This window comes from Pelophylax lessonae (genome assembly GCF_965119305.1).
Source record: "Pelophylax lessonae genome assembly, chromosome: 1".
NCBI classification, from domain to species: Eukaryota; Metazoa; Chordata; class Amphibia; order Anura; family Ranidae; genus Pelophylax; species Pelophylax lessonae.
In genome coordinates this window covers 653,471,554-653,496,298 of record NC_138768.1, presented here as the reverse complement: position 1 = coordinate 653,496,298, position 24,745 = coordinate 653,471,554, and the positions used below count along the sequence as shown (strand labels likewise).

Genomic DNA, 24,745 nt, shown 5'->3' with positions numbered 1-24,745 from the left:
CACCTTTCAGCAATTTCTTTGCTACTTTCTCTTGCCATATGCATGTTACAGAAGAAGTTCTTTGCCATATTCTTACCCAATTTTTGGATGATTGGAATGAGAAAGAATTTGCCGGGATTCTTCTGTATAATGTCTGCTAAAATACCTGCAACACAAAAAAGAAATAATTCAATGGCTAAAGATGAAAAGTAAAGAGTTTATATACAGTTTTTTTTTTTATCCAATAAGTAATACGTTTTTTTTTATAAGATTTAGGTTTATCCTGGCCCTCATTTTCTTCTTTACATGTGCTTTTAAAAAACTATCATCAGTACTTACCTAGGTAGATGCAGCATCAGTCCAGTCCAGTGCAGCATTTATCCTCCACTGCCTCTAAAACAGAGAACTAAGAGATCAAAGACTGATAATCAATGAGCTCTTGGTCTTCGGTGAGCAGAGAGCCAGTAACTCTCAGTCACCGGCTTTGTGCTCTGCCCCTCCAGCGCTTACTGGAGCTGTGGAGGGGTCGAGAGAGGCTGGATCAGGCTCACAGTGGTGCGCTGAGAAGCTGAGCCAGCTGCCGGTCCAGGTATCTGGGTGGATCCTAACAATAAAGTGGTGTCAGCCAAAAGCAGACTTTAGACCTCTTGTTGGCTGAATACGGATCACAGGAGTACAGAATGAAGTGCACTCCTGTGACCCACAGGAGAAGTAGGGCCAAAAGAATTGGCCCTATTTCTCCTTTAACAAAACAAATATCTAGACAAACTTTATTTTATCACTAATATTAAAATATCCTTATGTGATGATATTTTCTACAAGAGGATACATTATTAAAATTCACACTTTCAAACTTAAGGGCAACTGGCTCGATATATAGGATCTTTCCCCCATGTCATTGGTAGCTCATAGAGCTGTTTTCTTAATATGTAACTCCAGCCCTTATTAGTCCCTAGATATGGCTAGCTGGTTCTCATGGTATGGCGTTAACTCTCACTTTCTAGCCAATTGACAATTCTGTGCTTTGTGTCGGATAAAGCTTGCACTATCATTTCTCTGATCAATTCAAAAGCTGGGCCTGCTGGATATCATTTGTCTGTTTCTCTAATAGGATGTTTTACCTTTTTCTTGCTGACTGTGTTTGTTACACACATGGTCCCATAGTATTAAGTAGTCATCTAGTAGTGATTAGAGAAAGCAGATGGGAACAAATGAGAATCTTGGTCAAACCATAGCTTTATTGTTTGTATTGGAGCTGGAGTATAGGATGGGGAGGGGGGATAAGGTATAAAAGGGGATGCTGGTTTTATCTCTACTATTTAAAACATTTTCAATAAAAAAAAAAAATAATACATTTCCCAGAATCAAGGGTATACAGTATCCCAGCATTATTAAATCACAGTATTGTAAGTACAAAAAATATATCTTTCTAGCCATGAACTTTTATGTTCATCCTGAAAAAACAGACAAAATTACATGGCATCCGTCTATCAATAAGCACTGTGGGTGTTTCACAAACATTGACTGTGGAGTCTATTGGTGTCAGTCAGACATACCCTGTCTGGTGGACACTATGTGGGATAAGAGATGAGAAATGAAAGACTAGGAAACAGAGCTTGTTCATATAAGGAACAAATATGGGGTTGCCATGTATACCTACAATTACAACTATACATACAGAGATGGTTTCAAAAAAGTTTAACACAAATTGATAAGATTATTTACATTAAGTTCATCTCTTTCACAAGTACATCTAAAAAAAAAAAAAAAAAAAAAAAACACATTAAAATGTTACAGTTCCCCAATAAGTAGGAATAATAATTTTTATAAAACCATTTTGATGACTGTGTGAGACACTTACAGTAAATTTGCCAATCCAAGCATGCCCATGCCACGAAAATCAGTTTTTGGATCATCACCTTGAAAGCCAATGTCACCCCACTGTTTAGTTATTCTGGACTTCAACTTCTCATGTGGCATAAGCAAGTCCCAGAGCTGAAAAGACAAATAGAATATGTTTAATGCAGTGCATGCATTGTATTACTTTCCTACTGGACTCCTAAAGGAAGAATGTAAAATCTAGTATATAATCCAGTATTTACTAGAAATCATTAAGATGTATGTAAATCCTAACCATGCATAGCACAGGAAGAAGCAGAACCGTTCCTTCTCAATTAGATTTTTAAGGGGGCAATGAAGATTTACTAGAAAAGATTTGTAAAAAGGTATCAAAGTTTAATACAAAAATATATACAGATTCAATATAGGACAATCATAGACTTAATAAAATACAAAGCGGATCAAAGATACAATTTGACCAATACTTGTATCCATTATCCATGATCAGGGACAGTGGATATAAGCCTTGATTTCAGCTTTAAATGTATTTTGAAACATTCTAGTTGGTATAGTCCGGTCCAAAAATATTGGGACATCCAACACAATTCTAATCTTTTTGGCTCTATACACCACCACAATGGATTTAAAAAAAAAAACCAACAAGATGTACTTTAACTGCAGACTTTGAGCTTTAATTTGAGGGTATTTACATCCAAATCAGGTGAAAGTTGTAGGAATTACAACAGTTTGTATATATGCCTCCCACTTTTTAAGGGACCAAAAGTAATGGGACAATTGGCTGCTCAGCTGTTCCATGGCTGGGTGTTGTGTCATTCCCTCATTAACCCGTTTACAAGGAGCAGATAAAAGGTCCAGAGTTAATTTCAAGTGTGCTATTTGCATTTGGAATCTGTTGCTGTCAACTCTCAATATGAGATCCAAAGAGATGTCACTATCAGTGAAGCAAGCCATCATTAGGCTGAAAAAAACAAAAACACACCCATCAGATAGATAGCAAAAACGTTAGGTGTGGCCAAATCAACTGTTTGGAACATCCTTAAAAAGAAAGAATGCACCGGGGAGCTCAGCAACACCAAAAGACTCGGAAGACCACGGAAAACAACTGTGGTGGATGACCGAAGAATTCTTTCCCTGGTAAAGAAAACACCCTTCACAACAGTTGGCCAGATCAAGAACAGTCTCCAGGAGGTAGGTAGGTGTATGTGTGTCAAAGTCAACAATCAAGAGAAGACTTCACCAGAGTAAATACAGAGGGTTCACCACCAGATGTAAACCATTGGTGAGCCTCAAAAAAAAAAAAAGGAAGGCCACATTAGAGTTTGCCAAACAACATCTAAAAAAGCCTTCACAGTTCTGGAACAACATCCTATGGACAGATGAGACCAAGATCAACTTGTACCAGAGTGATGGGAAGAGAAGAGTATGGAGAAGGAAAGGAACTGCTCATGATCCAAAGCATACCACCTCATCAGTGAAGCATGGCGGTGGTAGGGTCATGGCGTGGGCATGTATGGCTGCCAATGAAACTGGTTCTCTTGTATTTATTGATGATGTGACTGCTGACAAATGCAGCAGGATGAATTCTGAAGTTTTTCAGGCAATATTATCTGCTCATATTCAGCCAAATGCTTCAGAACTTACTGGACGGCGCTTCACAGTGCAGATGGACAATGACCCGAAGCATACTTTAAAGGCAACCAAAGAGTTAAGGGAAAGAAGTGAATGTTATGTAATGGCCAAGTCAATCACCTGACCTGAATCCGATTGAGCATGCATTTCACTTGATGAAGACAAAACTGAAGGGAAAATGCCCGAGAACAAGCAGAAACTGAAGACAGTTGCAGTAGAGGCCTGGCAGAGCATCACCAGGGATGAAACCCAGCGCCTGGTGATGTCTATGCGTTCCAGACTTCAGGCTGTAATTGACTGCAAAGGATTTGCAACCAAGTATTAAAACGTGAAAGTTTGATTTATGATTGTTAATCTGTCCCATTACTTTTAGTCCCTTAAAAAGTGGGAGGCACATATACAAACTGTTGTAATTCCTACACTCTTCACCTGATTTGGATGTAAATACCCTCAAATTAAAAGTCTGCAGTTAAAGCACATCTTGTTTGTTTGTTTCATTTCAAATCCATTGTGGCGATATATAGAGCCAAAAAGATTAGAATTGTGTTGATGTCCCAACATTTATGGACCTGACTGTATTACATATGAAGAAGGAAGCACTGGGAGGACTGCAGCAGTGTTCTTATAAACAATGTTTGTATATAATGAAACTAGCAGGCAGGTGACACAGTGGTGGTGATGCCATCTTTGCTATGCTGTGCTAGTGGTACAGAATCACAAGACTGAATTAACAGAGTTGTGTGACTCCTACAAAAAAAAATGCCATTCAAGCGGAGTTCCACCCAAAAGTTGAACTTCCGCTGATCTGCTACCCCCCCCTTCCGACAACACATTTGTCACCTTTCATTGACAGGTACCCTTCCCCACTTCTGGGAGACAGCGCTGTGGCGCAGTCCCTCAGAAGTTTAGCCCCCTTCCTCCTTTCCCTGCCACCATGCCAATTAGAAAGCGCAGCACGCTTCTCGCACGTGCAGTAGGGAACCAGCTGTGAAGCCAAAAGGCTTTACTGTCGGTTTCCCTTATGACAAATGGCAGCGGCAGCACCTGACAGCAGATCTGAAAATCGGTTGGGGCACCGACATCGTGGGCTCCCTGGACAGGTAAGTGTCTATATTTTACAAGTCAGCAGCTACAGTATACGTAGCTGCTGACTTTTTTTTTTTCCCCAGGCGGAACTCCTCTTTAACTATAAATGAATATGTGAACCTAGTGTTATTCTCAAAAAGACACAATGGTTGCCAAGATATGGAGCATTAAATAACAAGTTTGGGATATAACAGTGTATGCAACTGCTTTTCTCCCTATAAAAAGGGAGTTTGAATGCAAACCAAACTTGATGAAGCCTAGAAGGAGGTCAGAATAAATGCAGAGAAACTTCAAATTTTATTACAAACAAAGCAGACCTGTAAGCATGTAATATTTGCCTATCTACAAAATTCCTCAAAGTGGCCATAAACGACCTGATCTTTGAAAATGTAAGAACATGGTGGTGGTGGTGTGGTGGTGGTGATGATAACAAGAGGTTTTTAGAATATGGAGGTTTTTAGAATATGGTAGCATTTTCTTTCTGGAGTAAAGGGGGACAAGAGTGTCATTGTGCACATACCACTCTAACATCAGGGAGGATATTGTGGGCTAATCACAATGGCACAGTGATGTGATTAAGGGTGGAAGGGTATTCTACTGTCAGGCATCTGTCTTTGATCAGTCCTGGCAATCACTATTGCAGAAACCCAAAGATGATCTCACAAATATATAAAAGTAGAGGTAATTTCATCCACTGCTTCTTACAATTAAATAGTTATTACTCACCTCCATAAGCTGCTGCTCATGCTCAGGGTTATCAGAGTCATATGGCTGTTTTCTCACATCCTCTACCTCTAAAAAGAGCTTCTTATACCCAGAGATTTGCAGCAGGCATATCCTCAAGTTTATCTGAAATCTGAAACACAAATAATCTAAATTATAAGCTGCGCAGCACATTGATTGATAACATAAAATCCTGCACAAAATGTCTTTGCAATAGTACTGAGCTCATTACACAAGTACTCAATTTCTAACATAGATATTGATAAAATGCAACTCGCACCAACATAACAACCAACTTTTTGATCACTATTTTTTTAATGCATCCTAAATTCATTGTTCCTCTTACTGTATATTCATTTCACACGATGGAAAACTAAATTGCCACAGAAACTGTACAGCAGGCACCTTTGGGTAGATGCACATAGCTTTATTTTAGGGATTAACAGAAGACCCCATACTGAGCATGCTCATTAATGCTCCAGCTTGGAAAAGAATGTTGACAGCTAGTTTGATGCCTCCCACATCCTCATAACCAGTTGATAGTTTTGATTGCCAGCCTTGGTGGCCTATTGCAAGGTGCAAGGAGCAGGCCAGCTCTTTACTTCATTCACAAAACCTTATATTAAAAGGGAAGTATGGGCTTCCTTTTTTTAGCTTGCACTTATTTTAGGTGAGCTAATAATATCTAAAAATATTTCTAGCCCTCTCAGAAGTGCGCCCATTCTGTTAAAATCTAGCTAAATACCTGTGGGAGGGGCTACAGACTTTCCTGCAGTGTCATGCTGACAATGGGGGTCTGGATGCACCCACTTATCTTTCATCTGCTTAATTGATGTCAGCTCTCTGCTCGCTCCCGAGACTTCACAGAGCACAACTGCTCCCCCCCCTCCCTTCTCTTCTTCAGCCTGTTCCGATCTTCAGAAGAATCCAGCAGCAACAGCAGCACTTCAGTGACTGGAAGGTAAGAGAAGTAACCGAAAGTGCTGTGTATGAAAATCTACCCTATATTTCTACTAATATAGTGGAAACTATTTATTTTTAAAGCAAAATACACATTTGGATTTGAGAGCAGACAGGCATTACATGCATTACTCTAATAGCAAAGTAAAATGAAATAAAATCAGAGCGAATACTGATCCTTCCTGCCTTCCATGTGCCATAGCAGTCCATCCTTATTGCCTTCCATGTGCCATAAAAATCCATCCTTCCTGCCTTCCATGTGCCATAGTGATACTTCCTGCTCTCCATGCTTCATAGTAATCCATCCTTCCCACCTTCTATGTGCCATACTAATCCATCCTTCCTGCCTTCAATGTGCCATACTAATCCATCCTTCCTGCCTTCAATGTGCCATAGTAATCTATCTGTCCTGCCTTCCATGTGTAATACCGATCCTTCCTGCCTTACATGTGCCATAGTTAACAATCCTTCCTGCCATGTGCCATAGTAATTCATCCTACCTTTCATTTGCAATATAGTGATCCTTTCTACCTTCCATGTGCCATAGTGATCCTTCCTATCTTCCATGTGCCATAGTGATCCTTCCTACCTTTCATGAGCCATAGTAATCCTTCTGGCCTTCCATGTGCCATAGTGATCCTTCCTGCCTTCGTGATCCTTCCTGCCTTTGTGATCCTTCCTGTCTTCCACGTGCCTAAGTGATTCATCCTGCATTACATGTGCCATAGCGATCCCTCCTTCCTACCTCCCATGTGCCATAGCGATACCTCCTTCCTGCCTCCCATATGCCATAGTGATCCTTCCTGCCTCCCATGTGCCATAGTGATACCTCCTTCCTGCCTTCCATGTGTCATAGTGATACCTCCCTCCTTCCTGCCTTCCATGTGCCATAGTGATCCTTCCTGCCTTCCATGTGCCATAGTGATCCTTCCTGCCTTCCATGTGCCATAGTGATCCTTCCTGCCTTCCATGTGCCATAGTGATCCTTCCTGCCTTCCATGTGCCATAGTGATCCTTCCTGCCTTCCATGTGCCATAGTGATCCTTCCTGTCTTCCATGTGCCATAGTGATCCTCTAGACCAGTGATCATCATGGGAAATGTAGTTCCAAAACATCTGGGGTGCCAAGGTTCGCCATCACTGCTTTAGATTGTATAGCTGCCTGACTTTCTGATCTGGTTCTGATCTGGGAGGTGCAAGCATAGCAGGTAGCTATACAGTCTAGAGATCGAGGCTGAGAGTTAACACAGTGTGCACATGCAGGCTCTTTGTATAAGCAATGTGCATATCAAGGCTTTGTCTGTGCAAATAGTGGGCAGGTCTAGGCTGTATCTCTGTGTACACAGTGCACATTTTTGGCCATTTGTAAGATAATTCAGTAACAAGTTTGTGCTATGTTTGGAGGAGGAGCTTTGAGGGCCATGTGTGGGCAGTGACAGGATGAGAGGAAATTAGCAGCCCATGTCCACGGAAGGAAGGAGGGGGGAATGCAACTAAAATCTGGGAGGGAGGGGAGGGAGCCCCCCAACACCCTCCAGATCCTGACATGCATATGAAACGTCTGTTCCAGCAGTAGATTCGACAGCACATCATTTACTATCTGGCCAAGCAGCTTCTGTTTCCTGCATGGGGTCATAAACTGAGCCATGTGACCAACGTGCTCGCTCTAGCTTGATGCTTGGATGCGTGCCCGTGTAGGAAGCACGGCCACATCTCCCAGGTGAGGAGGGACAGAGGGTGGGTTGCTGAGGTTGTATGCACCCCTATGAGCTTTCAAACAGCAAAAACAGATACAGGAAAAATCAAGTGCACATGCTGGAAAAACAAAAGAAGGTAGGAAAGAAAGAACAGCTGATTTGTGATGATGGTAAAATAAGTGCTTAGTTATTTAACCTATCCCACACTTCCTCTTTAAAGTGTTTTGGAAAACTTGGGGAAGGTTAGAATCTCTGCAAGGTATTTATTTTGCTCTGTGTGCCATAGTTGCAGAGATTTCCCTTTTCTGGTGACTGCTGCCACTGGGACTAGATGTAAAGGGAATCGCTTTTATTTCTGTAACCCTTTTGAAGAGATATCCTCTAATTTCTTGTTGCAGAACAAGAAGTGAGAGAAGAGCTCCCATTACATCCAAAACAGTAAAAAATTGTAGGAGTTCCACTATAAAGATATGTATTTATACTGCTAGGTACTAATTCACTTAAGGCATAAGGCTCAGTATCACACATCAGTTGCCAGAGAAATTATAAATGGGCATATGGTCCCATTGCTGATGTGAGGTTGGTGAACTGGCTAAGCAAATATACTGTATGTGCAGTAAAATAGGCAGGATATTTGTGAAGTATATGGCCAAAAGCTAACAAATAATTTAGTGATTCAAGTTTCTAATGCCAAAAGATGTAGCAGAATCTTAATTTGGTAAAATATTTTGCTCAACTTATGTATTAGTCACGTGTTACTTGTTTTAAAAAATGCTGTTGTTACTTAAATTAAAAGGGAGAACATGGGGTGGGACTGGTGCAGTAATGGTTCTTGCCCCTTATACCAATATAGGAGTATAATAACATACCAAGAAGGTGGTGTAGAAAAGCTTATGACCTGTGGGCTATGCAGACAGAGGAATCATATGACCTGCACTATCCTTGCACAGTAGCTGGGAGACCTTCTGGATAAACCAAAAGACACATATTGAGGAATTCATAAAATGTGACTACAACACTCTTTCGAATTCAAAGTCTTACCTGCAACAAATGTTGGTGCTTACCCCGTAAATTTATGTACCTGCTGGAAAAGGGTACAAACCTATAACTAGCCTTTGCAGTAAGTTATACAAGGAAGGGCAACGTACATCACAAAGCTTTCCCAGCACACTTACCAGCTAGGCTGCAAAAAAAAAAACAAATTGACCCCACACTTTAGACAGGGTCAATTTGGGATTTTTTGCAGGCTAGCTGGTAAATGTCCTGGAAAATCTTTATTTGTTTGTAATATTGGGAGGGGGCAACAGCAAGCATGCCACCCTGAAACACAGTGCATAAAGAAAGGTACTGTGCCTGTCTCTATATGCCAACTTAGAGGTGGTCTTAAATACATCCATTTCCGTTATCTACAAACTGGAGGTAATTGTTTTTAAATTTGGCACAGCCACAGGGCCATGTTGTGAAGTGGTGCTATTAGGAAACTACCTAAATCTGTGGCATGTAAAGCTATCAAAACTGGTGGCAGGGCTTTTCTGAATTTGGCGCAGGACATACAACCAATAAAGTGGCATAAATAAGTGGATGCCAACCTTTTTAATCAATAATCTTTGCTTTTATATGCAATTGTTATGGAATTAAAGACAAAATATCTGGTGATCATCCAGTCTCCTGTGTCCTCTGCAGATTTTTGTTCTATCCCAAGGTTAAGATCTACAATAGCCCTTGTAAAGTGTTTATGAGAGTTTTTAAAAGGGGAGAACATTTCTGAACATATAAAATATTGAAAAAACACACTTCACCACATGCTCTTGCATGCAAGCTTGATACATATTGGACATTGACCCACTGTGTGATATTCCCCTCATCAGTCAATCATGCAATAAAATACCTCACAAGCAGTTGACTTGTAGATTGACCCTGAAGTTGACTAGGAGTTTGACCCACGCTGTGATATTATATAACCTTTTGAAAAAAATAAATCAGATTTTGGCTCGGTTCACACCTGTGCGTTTTTTGGTGCTTTTTACAGAAATGCACTACAGTCCATTTAACATGGTTTTCTATGCTTTTTTCAGCTGCTGCATTTTTGGGAAGGGTAAGTGACTTTTGTAAACGCAAAACGGTGCGTTTTTTGCTTTTTTGGGCCTCTAATGCAATTTTCATATGTCTTCGGAGCCTCAGCAACTTTAGGAGCATTTCCTCACACATGCTCATTATGGGATCCATAGTGAAAACAGAAAATAATAGACAGCTATCTACAAGCACACTGCTCTCTCTTGTCTCACAGAATGGCTGAAATATTTAATAATGTACGTGTTTTTCGTGCATTATGGGCATTTAAAGGCATCTCCTGAGGTTATCTTTTAAAAAGCTTTTAACCTCAAATGCTCATAACTGCTGCTAAATGCTCATAACTGTGGTATGTGAAAGCTGTTAAAACAGACGTTTTTCACTGTCAGTTTACAGTGTTCAGGAAATGTTTTCAAGTTGCTTTAATGAAGGCTCCCTAGCCAAAACGCGTCAGCATATACTCTGCACCTTGTCGCAGTAAAGTACTTTTATGCAAGAGCACGCCGAGTCGCCAGCCCTTCTGTCTTTCAACTGCCCTGTGTACCATGAGCCCTTATAGTGCCAACCCTGCTGTGCCATTGATGGCAAGAGACTGATATTAAGACATTCAGCTACTTATCCTAGTTGTACTGTATACAAAAATGCTGTTAGTAGACTTTATATAATATAGAATTCAAAAGATGGAGATCAGTTTTAATGTTTAAGAACATTAAAGCTCAGTTTTAAAACAAGTAACCTGCAATTCACATAAAACCTAGCAAGCAAGAAGTTTTAGCCCCCGTTCACATGCAGGCGACGCTACCTCGCACCGCGACCTCCGAGGTCGCGGTGCGAGCAGCGCGCCGCGACCTCGGAGCGGCCGCCACGGACTTCATAGCATTGAAGTCTATGGCGGTCGCCTCCTGGTCGCCCCAAAGAAGCTCCGGACCCTTTTTCTAAGTCGGAGCGACTTGTGTCGCTCCTATTAGAACGGGTCCGCAGCTTCCCTATGGGAGGCGACCTGTGAGGCGACCAGGTCGCCTCACAGGTCGCCCCAGTGTGAACCGGCACTTATGGTTTTCACATTTATATTAAAAAAATAAATAAATAAATAAAATAAAACCTGACATATAGGAGCTGTGACATAACCTGTAAAATGAGGCTGCTAATGACAAATGCACTAAAATTGCTTAGATGAGTACATAGTATCCAAATATAAAATGTAGATAATTGTAGAATATTGCGCTCAGTTTAGGGAAGGATAAATAACGGTTTATTTATGAGCAATGAATGAGCAGGTGCCAAACACGTCTCCAATGTAACTGGGCTGACACAGGGTACATACCAGGTAAAACACAAACCTTTTATCCTTTTCCACATTGATCTTCTTTGCTTTTATTATATCAGCTACATATTTGTCAACTTCATTCTCCTTGATATTTACTGCACATCTCAGTACCTGTAACATTCACAAATAATAATAGTGAGCAAAACAATATCTAGGTTTTGTAAAACAGCAGAAAGAGATTATTACAAGCACATCTAAACTAAAGGCATAACTTGATAAAACCTTGTTTCAGAGCATTTTAAAGGACAAGTTCATCTTTGTTACAAAATCCCCCCAGCCTCAACCCCAAGCCCCCTCAATACATCTATTTATGCAATACCAACCCCTCCATCTCTCTTCCTGGCCCGACAGATCTGGACTTACTTCCTCCGATGCAGGCGTAATGTCCCATTCAATATAAACAAAATCAGGGTGAATAAATCTGCTTTATAATTTCTGTGCTTTAGATTTGTAGTTGTTTGCCCCCAAGGATTTAAACATTGATCTATTGCCACCTGTAGCTCCCCAGTCACATAATACATATATATCTACATCTACCAATCACATAATACATATATATCTACATCTACCAATCACATAATACATATATATCTACATCTACCAGTCACATAATACATATATATCTACATCAACCAATCACATAATACATATATATCTACCAGTCACATAATACATATATATCTACCAGTCACATAATACATATATATCTACATCTACCAGTCACATAATACATATATATCTACATCTACCAATCACATAATACATATATATCTACATCTACCAGTCACATAATACATATATATCTACATCTACCAATCACATAATACATATATATCTACCAGTCACATAATACATATATATCTACCAGTCACATAATACATATATATCTACATCTACCAGTCACATAATACATATATATCTACCAGTCACATAATACATATATATCTACCAGTCACATAATACATATATATCTACATCTACCAGTCACATAATACATATATATCTACCAGTCACATAATACATATATATCTACCAGTCACATAATACATATATATCTACCAGTCACATAATACATATATATCTACCAGTCACATAATACATATATATCTACATCTACCAGTCACATAATACATATATATCTACCAGTCACATAATACATATATATCTACCAGTCACATAATACACAGTCAAAAACCAAATACAAATCAGGGCAGCCTCAAATAATAACAAACTTAAAATTCTTCTGTGCCCAAACACACCAAGCAATATATGTTGCAATAGCACTGTATCAGTGGTTTCACAATACCCTCCACTTGTTCCAAAAAATATACTATAAAAAGTGCAGCAAAACTATAAATTACATCTGTATCCTAATATTTATTCATCACAAAAAGGGATTAAAAACACTTACAAAATCTTTTTTAAAAGCATGCATTGAAATATCCTAACCCATGGCTCACCACACAACCTTGGATGACCAAGGTCTGAGGTTACGGCTTGGCTCCTCCCAAGTCCAATCACAGGGCGTAACGCGTATAGTTTGGAGGAGCTTAGCCCACGACATGAGACTTCGGACATCCAAGGTTATGGGTTGAGCCACGGGTCATGAGAATATTTCAATGCCGGCTTTTTTAAAGATTTTGTAAGTGTTTTAAATCAGTTTTTGAGATGAATAAACATTAAGATAGAGGGCACTATGGTTCTTCCTCTTGTACCTTTTATCATGGGGTCACTTTGATGACTGAGCAATTGAGCGAGAAGGGGGACACATGGTATACTCTGGAGCAGGAGGAGGAGGAGAACTATAAATCTGATGACCTCGCAGTGGAGAGTATTACAGGCGAATAAGATTCTGTAGTTGGGTCGACTCTAAAGAGAAGGAGAGCAGGTTTTTCACCCAGAGGTGAAGGTCACTGTACACCTAGTGAAGACAGAATATTTGAAATCACTGTTTACACTGGGGTGTAAAACATGAGTAAGTGGGACTGTTTTATGGACTTATCTTTGAGGGTGTTTTAAGATTAGGTTATGTTATAGTTGTAAAATTTATATTTGTTTATACTCACATGTCATTTCATGTTGTAAATTATAGTTGTGCTGCACTTCGAGTACAAAATACACAGTTTATATAGGCTATAGTGGGAGTTGGAGACCTCCAGTGCATAGTATCTATGCAGACATGCCCCTGTAACCTAACATACGGGTGGTACTCGCACCTGAACCCTTATGGTTCTAATGGACCTTCAAAAACCTTCACAGTATAAGATACAGTACATACATATGATGCTAGGACTTGTAGCCCCCACAGTAACATAATCTACAGTGTTTATCAGACCTCTGGGTGAAGGTGGTTGTGATCAGTGGCTGGGTTTCCCCCACTGTCAAATCAGGGAATCAGGGAGGTGTGGGCGCCGGTCCATTCATAACATGTTAAACCATGAATATTGGTGTAACGTAACATATTACGAAAGGGAAAGCTATCCTTTAGGGTGTACCATGTAACTTGCTACTATAGAACAGTTTCTGCACCCTCCAGATTCACTCCCAGTGAAAGCAGGCAGAGGTGCTTCTCTTCGCACCCACTGTTATTATTTAAAGACTGCTCAGTTGTAGCAAGCAGCCCAAAGATGGAAAACTATTATATGAGGGGAGCAATATCTGTTCTTCAATGGACTCCAAGACAAGGATTTTACGAGTACAGAAATTCTATTTTCTCAATTAAGGGGCACAGTTTGATTGTAATATGCAACAAGGGTTATGTCTTAAGGCAGCCCCCCCCATCATCATCATAACTCTTTATTGGGCACAGGTAGTTATCAGCTCACAACATTTCTGGCAAAATCAACAGGTATTTTTTGCGCTCCTCAAGCAGATATAACTTTTAATGGCATAACAAAAAAGCAAAATAACAGAAGCCTATTGTTAAGGTATTCATACACTAACATAACCTGAACACTGTACTAGAAATCTTACCTTGTTTTTTGAATGGTCCAAAGAGTATTCTAAAAAAAAAAAAAAATAAAAAGAAGCCTATTATATTTTTTCTTTTACAAAAGAGTTTATTAGCAGAGGTAGAAAAGGATTTACATTGATTGTACACATCATGTAGTACAAAAGGTAAAGTCAGGTTAGCAAAGATACAGGTAATGTAACCAATGAACCTCTTACAGCCCATTCAGACTGGCGCGATCTGACTCCGAGGGGCGACCTGTGAAGTCCCGGTGAACAGCGTGCACCGCGACTTCACATAATGGAAGTCTATGCAAGTCGCTCCCAGGTCGCCCCAAAGTAGTACAGGACCCTTTTTCTAAGTCGAAGCGACTTGTGTCGCTCCTATTAGAACGGGTCCTGTACTACTCAATGGCGAGCGACCGACCGCGACTTTGTCGCCTGACAAGTCGCGCTAGTCTGAATGGGCTCTTAATGAGAGTTTAATCAAGATACATTCTTATGCAGCATAGGAGGTTTGTAAAACTTTCCTGTGTAACCTATAGTGTTGGTCCATATGAGAGTTCCAGTGACCATCAAGTAGAGGAATAAAAACAGCCTACAAAACCTTTAAGCAAAAGGGAAATAGGGTGAAGAAAGGAAAAAGCAGGAGGGAAAGAGGTAAGGGAGTCCCAGGGGTCCATTATCCAGCTTAATCATATAGATAGGAGACATTTGGTAAAGCGTAACTCCACTTTTGTTGAAAAAAAAAAAACATTCCCCTTTGGGTGATCTATGTACATTACAAGGCTTTTAACAAACTTTGTTTCAGATTCCTACCTTTTGTTATTCTGAAGAACTCCCTGTCTGGATCCATGTGGGAAATGGAGTCCAATGGGATTGGTTTCATAATTATCAATCAGCTGTGCACCTGCAGAGCTCTAATAAGGAAAGCTGCTGGGTCCACATCCCTTTAGACGTGATTTCCTTTTGAAAGTATCTCACCAAAAATTACATTTTTGTTGCAGGGGATGCCTGAAATCTGACATAAGGTAGACTTCTGGGAAAATTTGTGAGCCAATCACACAAGCAACAAATTATGTTTCTGGGGGGCGTTCTATACACATTCTGGGTACAGAACACCTCCAGGTAGCCATATTGAATTGAATTGAAAAAGGTAAGGTCATTTTCAATATTTATTTAATTTTTACCCATGAAAGTGGAGTTACCCTTTAGGCCCTGGCTTTGAATAGGATTTCCAAATCTGAAGAAATTTGGGGTAAGAGTGTGCCAGAAAAGCAGGCAGTTTTTCATTAATCATAATATCTGCAAGTCTCTTTTTGACTGCCTCAAAGCATAAAATAGGGGTTTTCCAGGCTCTGGCTATGGTAAATCTGGAAGCTACAAATATACAGGTAACCAGCGTTTGTTCTAAACCAAAAATTTTGGAACTGGTTTGCTCATTAAAGCTTTGCTGGGAAATTTGTTTGTTCACCACTGGACAAGTTCACCATATGTGGGTCATGCTGTCATTTTCAATTCACAGGAAACTGTGAATGAGTAAGGTGGCCACTGGCCAGCCACACGCTCGGCCACGTTTTTTTTATTTTTCTATTTTGACAGCTGGTGGGGGGGGGGGGGGGGGGGGGAGTCGGCTTTGAGGGTCCCCACTAACTGTCAGATCGAGGAGTGGCCAGTCTATTCATAACATGTTACACCCTGAATATGGGCGTAAGATGTAACTAACTTATTACTAAAAGGTGAACTTAACCTTCAAGGTGTAACATGTAACAGGTTACTATAGACGAGTTCCCACACACCCCTGATCCACCCCCGTGACAGCAGGCAGAGGTGCTTATCCCCACCTCTACTGTTACTATTTAAAAACAGCAAGCTCCACCCACACAGCTGCATCATTCTTTCACAGGAATCTGTGAATGGATGCACTACAAGTCATGTTTGTCACTGTGGCAGATGACTTGCAGTTCTTAAAGAACTGCGAGGGTGCTGGTGAGCACTCTCATAGTTCATTGACACCTCCTACAGGTTTCATGGGTTCCACCCACACAGCCATGTCATTTATTCACAGGAATCTGTGAATGGATGAACTACAAGTCCTGTTTGTCACTGTGGCAGGTGGCTTGTAGTTCTCAATGAACTGCGAGGGTGCTGGTGAGTGCTCTTGTAGTTCATTGACACCTCCTACAGCTTTCATATAAAAAGATAAATTGAAAACAAAAAGCAAAGAGGGAACCCAGTGGACTTTCTAGGCACCCACTAGTTATATTAAAAAATATATATATTATTGAGGTCTATGTGTTAAAAATGCTTTTTTAAATTAACCACTTGCCGACCGCCGCAAGTATATATACTGCGGCGGTCAGCCCCGTGCAGGCAAAGTGACGTACCGGTACGTCACTAGCCTGTGAGCCAACAGGGGGCGGGCGAGCGCGCGCCGCCGGAGGCGCGCTCCCGCCCCCGCTCGTTCACGGACACCTCTGCGCGAGTGACCGGCGGACCCAATGTCCGCCGGTCACTCGCGATCGTCAGTTACAGAGGGAGAAAGGCAGGCGGCTAATGTAAACAAAGCCACCTGTCATTCTCCCTTGTGTAACAGCGGAGATCTAACGGTCCTGCTATGTAGGATCGTAGATCTCTGCTGTTACATGAACAGCCACATCCCTGCACAGTTAGAAACACACCCCTAGGGACACACTTAACCCCTCCTTCTCCAATAAAGTTAACCCCTTCCCTGCCAGTGTCATTTTTACAGTAACAGTGCATATGTATAGCACTGATTACTGTAGTAATGTCACTGGTACCCCCAAAAGTGTCAAAAATGTCAGTCAAGGGTCCGATCTGTCCGCTGCAATGTCGCAGTCCCGCAAAAAAAAAAAAAAAAAAAAAAAAAAAAAAAAAAAAAAAAAAAAAAAAAAAAAAAAATCGCAGATCGCCGCCATTACTCGTTAAAAAAAAAACAAAAACAACAATAATGACAAAAATCTTTACCGTAGTTAGTAAACGCAATAACTTTTGCGCAAACCAATCAAAATACGCTTATTGCAATTTTTTTTTTACCAAACATATGTAGCAGAAAACAAATTGGCCAAAAATGTTAAAAAATTTTGATTTTTACATTTTTTTTTTTGGGGGGGGGGGGGGAATTTCATATAAAAAAAATGTGAAAAATATTGTTATTTTCTCAAAATTTACGCTTTTTTTTGTTTATAGCGCATGATCAAAAAATCGCACAGGTGATCAAATACCACCAAAAGAAAGCTCTGTTTGTGGGAAAAAAAGGACGTCAAATTCGTTTAGGTACAGCGTCGCACGACCGCGCAATTGTCCGTTAAAGTCACACAGTGCCAAATTGCAAAATACCCCCTGGTCTTTCAGCAGCCAAATCCTCCGGGGCTTAAGTGGTTAAGGAAGCTATGTACAACACCTAGTCCAGCCTGGGGTGCCTTGGCAAAATGCCTGAAAATTGCCCAAAATTTGTATACAAAGCCTGCCTTTTAGTTACACTAAGTCACGGGTTTTCATTGTGCACCATTACATCCTTCTAGCTTCCGGGGTCCTAACAACCAATGGTATAATCAGTTGATATGAAGGATGAAAGTCGCCTGCATAGCATCCTTGTTTGACCATCCTCTGCCTCTCTCTATCAGTCTTGGGGTCACATAAGCTGAGTGATTGAGAAAAACTGAGGGAGAAGAGAAACATTGGAATACTAGTCAGCACCTGTTTGCAAACGTCTATTTGCTTTGGAGGAATAAATCACCTCCAGCATTGGGTGTCCAACATGTGTGATGTTGCTGCATTATGTAAAACTATTAGAATAGTTTTTACATTTTAGAATGGGGTGCCTCGAGACATAATTTTAAAGGGTGCCTTGACTGAAAAAAGGTTGAGAAACACTGAGTTAGTCGATGCCCTCCCACTAGCCATGATCTACCTAAATTGTACAGAGAAACACAGAGACCCAGTGGTGACATTGCTGTGTCTAAAATAAAGTATGTGATGAAAGCAGAAAGGTTTTATTGTATTAGAATGTTGATGAAGTGGAAGGGAGGAGACAGGGAAGGTAAAATATAAGCAGAATAAATGTATTACCTATCCTGTGAGTCCTAAAAGCTCCATCCTTGGATCCATCACAAATCCGCTGCAACTCACATTTGCCTTGAATTTGTCTTAGAAACCATTTGAACCAAAATCTGAAGTAGTTGCTGTAGAGATACTGCCAGAAGTACAGAAGCATCCTAAAAAAGTGAAATATAATCAATCATAATCCTGCATTTTTGTTTGAATATATTCTTCAATCCTCCCTCTCTCTCTTTCCATAATTCTTTCAGTAAAACCCTGATACCAAAATGCAGTGACCTAAAGCAACCAATCGTAAGGGAGATATTCTTCGGTGCAGCTCACAGGAAGTGACAAGGACACTGCATTTCTGGCAAGATAAATAGGTGTTTTCTGTACTTCCTGAAAAGGTGCTTTATTTGGAAAAAAAAATACTAATGCAGCCAGCAAACCGAAGGACCAGAAGCTGAAATATATTACATTTTTGTTCTTGGGTTTAGGTATTTTAAAGATGAAGTGAAGGGGAGACAGCGCTCAAAATTATATTTAAATACAAGAATCAATAAACAAAACACTCTAAGTGAAATTATTAATATAGTGACAAATCACTTATGGGGATTTTATATAACAGATCACTTGTTAAACATACTCTAAGACCACTATCTGGTGAACCAGAGGGTTACCCTTAAAGTGCTTAACTTATATGGTGTCTGTGCTTAACCACTTGCCGACCGCCGCACGACTATTTACTGCGGCGGTCAGCCCCTCACAGGCAAAGCTACGTAGTACTACGTCACTAGCCTGTGAGGGTCTAGGGAGCGAGCGCTCCCGCCCCCTAGCGGTCACGGACCCCCCCCCCCCGCGCGTGTGACCGGCGGACCCGATGTCCGCCGGTCACTCGGCGATCGTCGGTGCAGAGGGAGAAAGGCAGGCGGCTGATGTAAACAAGCCGCCTGTCATTCTCCCCTGTGTAGAAACAGTGATCATACGGTTCTACTATGTAGAACCGTTGATCATTGTTCTTACACCTCAAGCCACAGCCAATCACAGTTAGAATCACGCCCTTAGGGACACACATAACCCCTCCCTCTCAAAAAAAGTTAACCCCTTCACTGCCAGTGTAATTTTACAGTAACAGTGCATATGTATAGCACTGATTACTGTAGAAATGTCACTGGTAACCCCAAAAGTGTCAAAAATGTCAGTCAAGGGTCCGATCTGTCCGCCACAATGTCGCAGTACCGCAAAAAAAAAAAAAAAAAAAATTGCAGATCGCCGCCATTACGCTTTAAAAAAAAAAAACATATGTAGCATAAAACAAATTGGCCGAAAGTGTTAAAAAAATTTTAATTTTTACTTTTTTTGGGGGGGGAATTTCATATAAAAAAAATGTGAAAAATATTGTTATTTTTTCAAAATTGACGCTCTTTTTTTGTTTATAGCGCATGATCAAAAAAAAAATCGCACAGATGATCAAATACCACCAAAAGAAAGCTCCGTTTGTGGGAAAAAAAGGACGTCAATTTCGTTTTGGTACAGCGTCGCACGACCGTGCAATTGTCCGTTAAAGTCACGCAGTGCCGAATCGCAAAATAGGCCCTGGTCAGGAAGGGGGTAAAATCTTCCGGGGCTTAAGTGGTTAATGCCTACAATTTATATACAGGCATTCCCCAGGTTACGAACACAATAGGGACTGTAGGTTTGTTCTTAAGTCTAATTTGTTTGTAAGTCGGAACATGTACATTATTAAGTGTAACTCCAGCCAAAAGAATTCATGAGGATACAGACAGCAGTACAAACCTCATACAGTACCATCTTCAGTATAACAAAAAATGGTTTCAAAGCACACACAATTGAATGGGAGGTCCACATGAGCTCCTGCTGGGTCACAGGGATAATACTGTACTTTAACACAGTCCTGCTACAGTATCATAGAAGTACAAGTACAGGGCATGCTCCCAATACAGTGGTACAGGTAGTGGGCACATAGTACTTTAATCTCACCAGTTCCACAGGTCCCAGACAGTAGTGGGATGTGAGTAAGATGCTTCTGGGCAGTCCTGTATGCGGGGCATACAGTACATGTAGTACTGCAGCGTGCATTGTGTCTCTGGCACAGGAGCCAGATGAAGAAGCCGGAAGAAGCCGGCAGTGACGTCACGCGGCCCCCGTTCGTAAGTAGGAGGCGTTCGCAACTCGGATGTTCGTAAGTCGGGGACTGCCTGTATACAGTACTTGTACTTTTAAAAGTGCTGATGCAAAATGTGCAGCAAAAAAAGTTCTGAATGATGGTTTCAAGGTGCTTAGTGCTCAGTGCAGGTAAATGTCCACATGCAAGATCAGGGAGGGGAATCCGTCACCGAGTATTCAGCCCACTTACCAGACGACCCCTTGGGGTCTAGCGGGGGTAAATGGTCTCTTTGGGATGGTTCCCAGTTGTTCCCAGAGCCGTTTCACTTATATCTTCCCACTGGGATGTGGCCGGGGATCTGCTCCACTGTCTCGGAAGGTGCCGGATGAGATTCCAGATGATGAGATTCTACAGATTTATTAAATGCAGTAGTCACTTACATGTCAATACGAGTAGTACAGCTAGATCGCGTAACGATGCGGATGCCGGTTTGCGTTCCAGAAGCCGGAAGTGACGTGGGGCGTAGTACGGGACCGGGCGCGTTTCGTCATCAAGCATATGACGTCATCAGGGATCACGCTTCTGGAACGCAGCCGGAACGCAAACCTGCATTCGCATCCTTCCGCGATCTAGCTGCACTACTCATATTGACATGTAAGTGACTACTGCATTTAATAAATCTTTGCCTATACATACTACACCATGAGTCTCCCTACTTCCTTTATGCCCCACTGAGACCACCACATCTTCAAACGGGATATTTAGTGGAATCTCATCCGGCTTCTTCCGAGACAGTAGAGCAGATCCCCAGTCACATCCTAGTAGGAAGATATAGGTGAAACGGCTTTGGGAACAACGGGAACCATCCCAAAGAGACCATTTAACCACGCTAGACCCCAAGGGGTCATCTGGTAAGTGGGCTGAATACTCAGTGACGGATAACCCTCCCTGATCTTGCATGTGGACATTTACCTGCACTGAGCACTAAGCACCTTGAAACCATCACTCAGAACTTTGTTTGCTGCACTTTTTGCACCAGCACTTTCAAAAGTACAAGCACTGTATATATAAATTGTAGGCATTGAGCACAGACACCTTATAAGTTGAGCACTTTAAGGGTAACCCTCTGGTTCACCAGATAGTGGTTAGAGTATGTTTAACAAGTGATCTGTTATATAAAATCCCCATAAGTGATTTGTCACTATATTAATAATTTCACTTAGAGTGTTTGTTTATTGATTCTTGTATTTAAATATAATTTTGAGCGCTGTCTCCCCTTCACTACATTTCACACCATCCACTGTTGTTTTTGACTAGCAGCTCAAATATTCTCTTTTTCACGTTTATATATTTATCAAAAATCCTAGGCACGATCACGTGAGTATTTACTACTCACATTTTTTCTTCCATTTTAAAGATGAACTCCAGAAAGCAAAAAGTCCTGAGTAGTGACGCTGAAACAGCACTGCAAGGGTTAACGACTCCTTTTATCTAGAGCCCTGGTCCTCAACCCTGGTCCTCAGGGCACACTAACAGGCCAGGTTTGCAAGATAACTAAAATACATCCCAGGTGATATCATTTGCTGCTCAATGATTGCAGTATTCTAGTCTGCATCTCCCCAAGGTAATACCTAAAATCTGGCCTGTTAGTGGGCCCTGAGGACCGGAGTTGAGGACCACTGATCTAGAGGACCTGAAAAGCACTTTTACTTACCCAAATTTCTGCTCCAATAGTGGAAGGTTCCTCAGCGCCTTCATGTCCATGGCAGGGCTTTAATGACGTTAGAGGACCTGCCACAGCTGGAGTGCAGAGGAGAACGGGGGATCGGGTAAGTAAAACATCTTTACCGGACCCCCTAGGGATAAATGAGCATTTAACCAGTGCAGTACAGGCTTAGTCCCCTGCCTTCCGCGGGAGACCCCCATCAGAGTCCCCTCCCTTCCGCGGGAGACCCCCATCAGAGTCCCCTCCCTTCCGCGGGAGACCCCCATCAGAGTCCCCTCCCTTCCGTGGGAGACCCCCATCAGAGTCCCCTCCCTTCCGCGGGAGACCCCCATCAGAGTCCCCTCCCTTCCGCGGGAGACCCCCATCAGAGTCCCCTCCCTTCCGTGGGAGACCCCCATCAGAGTCCCCTCCCTTCCGCGGGAGACCCCCATCAGAGTCCACTCCCTTCCGCGGGAGACCCCCATCAGAGTCCACTCCCTTCCGCAGGAGACCCCCATCAGAGTCCCTTCGCTTCCGCGAGAGATCCCCATCAGAGTCACCTCCCTTCCACGGGAGACCCCCATCAGAGTCCCCTCGCTTCCACGAGAGACCCCATCGGAGTCACCTCCCTTCCGCGAGAGACCCCATCGGAGTCCCCTCCCTTCCGCGAGAGACCCCATCGGAGTCCCCTCCCTTCCGCGAGAGACCCCCATCGGTGTCACCTCCCTTCCGCGAGAGACACCATCGGAGTCACCTCTCTTCCGCGAGAGACCCCACCGGTGTTCCCTCCCTTCCGCGAGAGACCCCATCGGAGTCACCTCCAGCCATATTTGCCCCGCTGGCTGTAGTTTGGAGACCCCTGATCTACACCATGACATCACTGAGAGAACTTGTGGAACACTGCATGAATAATAGGAGTTGCTGTATAACCTGTACACCCGATACTCAAGCAGAGGTGTAGCCGGCAACATACTAATCTAACATGCTTAATAAACCTGGAATGTGAAAGCACTCCTGCAGCCTTCATAAAGATGACAGAGCACTTATTAAAACAGACAGGTGATTATTTATAACAAGAGCAATGCTATATTATATCTCATCAACATGCCAGGCACGTTATTGAGGAAGGACACACATAAACACACTGATCTCTGCACGGCCGTATAATGAGCCAGTATGCACCATCAGTAGCCCGATCCCCCATCCTCACCTTGTCCTGTGCTATCAATCCCGACCCCTGCCGATTATCAATGCACACATAGCCTGCTGAACAGAGCCTGTCAGTCCACGTCACAGGTCTACTAGAGCGATGCCTACCAATTACAGGAGCCATTTTGTTGAAGTCAATGATAGGAATCGTCCACTGATCTCACCAAACATGGCGTCCGCGCTGCAATCTCCAACAGCTGACTAGAGACATTATTTGCTGTAAAGACTCGCGCTCTAGTATGTTTTACCTCAGAAGAAAGCGACTAATGGGTCGTCTCCATAGAGATAAAAACAGTTGTTAGGAATCATGGGCTTAACGGCAAATTGCGCAATGGAATTGTAAAATGAAAATTCCTAAAACAACAGTAGTATCTGGGAGACATGTATTGTCTGCACAAAAAAAAAAAAAAATGATAAATGTTTATTGGACACAATACTAATATACACCTTTTATTTTTACATAAAAATATACTTCTAACCCCACACAATTAACCGCTTCTATACCAGGCGAATTCAGCCAATTCCTACATGTAAAAATCATCATTTTTTTGCCAAACATTATATATATATATATATATATATTAGCAGAGACCCTAGGGAATAAAATGGTAAAATGGTGGTCATAGCATTTTTTTCTGTCACACGGTATTTGCGCAGCAATTTTTAAAACTCAATTTTGGGGAAAAAAAACTACTTTCATTAGGGGAAAAAAACAGTAGAAAGATGATGTAACGCCAAGTAAATAGATGTCATGCTTCAAAACTGCGCACACTCGTGGAATGGCACCAAAACATTGTTACTTAACAACTTCAGCTCCAGAAATTTTTACCCCCTTAATGACCAGGACATTTTTTTGCATTACCGCACTGCATTACTTTAACTGACAATTGCGCGGTCGTGGGACACTGTACTCAAATAAAATTGATGTGTTTTTTTCCCCACAAATAGAGCTTTCTTTTTGGTGGTATTTAATCACCTCTGCTGTTTTTATTTTTTGCGCTAAAAACAAAAAAAGTACCACAATTTTGGAAAAAAAAAAAAAACAATATTTTTTACTTTCTGCAATAAAATATTCCCAATAAAAACATGTAAAAAAAATCCTAATAAGTGTATATTGATTGTTTTGCACAAAAGTTATAGCGTCTGCAACCTATGGGATACATTTGTGGACTTTGTATTTTTTTTTATTGTTTTTACTGGTAATGGCCGTGATCAGCGATTTTTAGCGGGACTGCGACATTGCGGCGGACAAATCTGACACTGACACTTTTTGGGGACCAGTGACACCAATACAGTGATCGGTGCTAAAAAAAATGCAGTTACTGTATAAATGACACTGGCAGGGAAGGAGTCAACACTATG

At 41.6% G+C, this 24,745-nt stretch overlaps 1 protein-coding gene across 1 annotated transcript in view; it reads right to left on the bottom strand.

Moving 5' to 3' along the window:
• The window catches only part of ELMOD2 (ELMO domain containing 2), a 39,083-nt gene extending 15,566 nt beyond the window's left edge, over positions 1-23,517 (bottom strand). Inside the window, exons 1-7 of the mRNA XM_082269883.1 lie at positions 23,385-23,517; positions 18,372-18,517; positions 14,304-14,332; positions 11,344-11,441; positions 5,281-5,410; positions 1,841-1,974; positions 77-145 (exon numbers count right to left, since the gene is read on the bottom strand). Of these exons, the coding sequence (XP_082126009.1) occupies positions 77-145; positions 1,841-1,974; positions 5,281-5,410; positions 11,344-11,441; positions 14,304-14,332; positions 18,372-18,516 (605 nt within the window). The 5' untranslated portion in view covers position 18,517; positions 23,385-23,517. The remainder of the gene's footprint in view (positions 1-76; positions 146-1,840; positions 1,975-5,280; positions 5,411-11,343; positions 11,442-14,303; positions 14,333-18,371; positions 18,518-23,384) is intronic.
• Between the last annotated feature and the right edge of the window lie 1,228 nt (positions 23,518-24,745).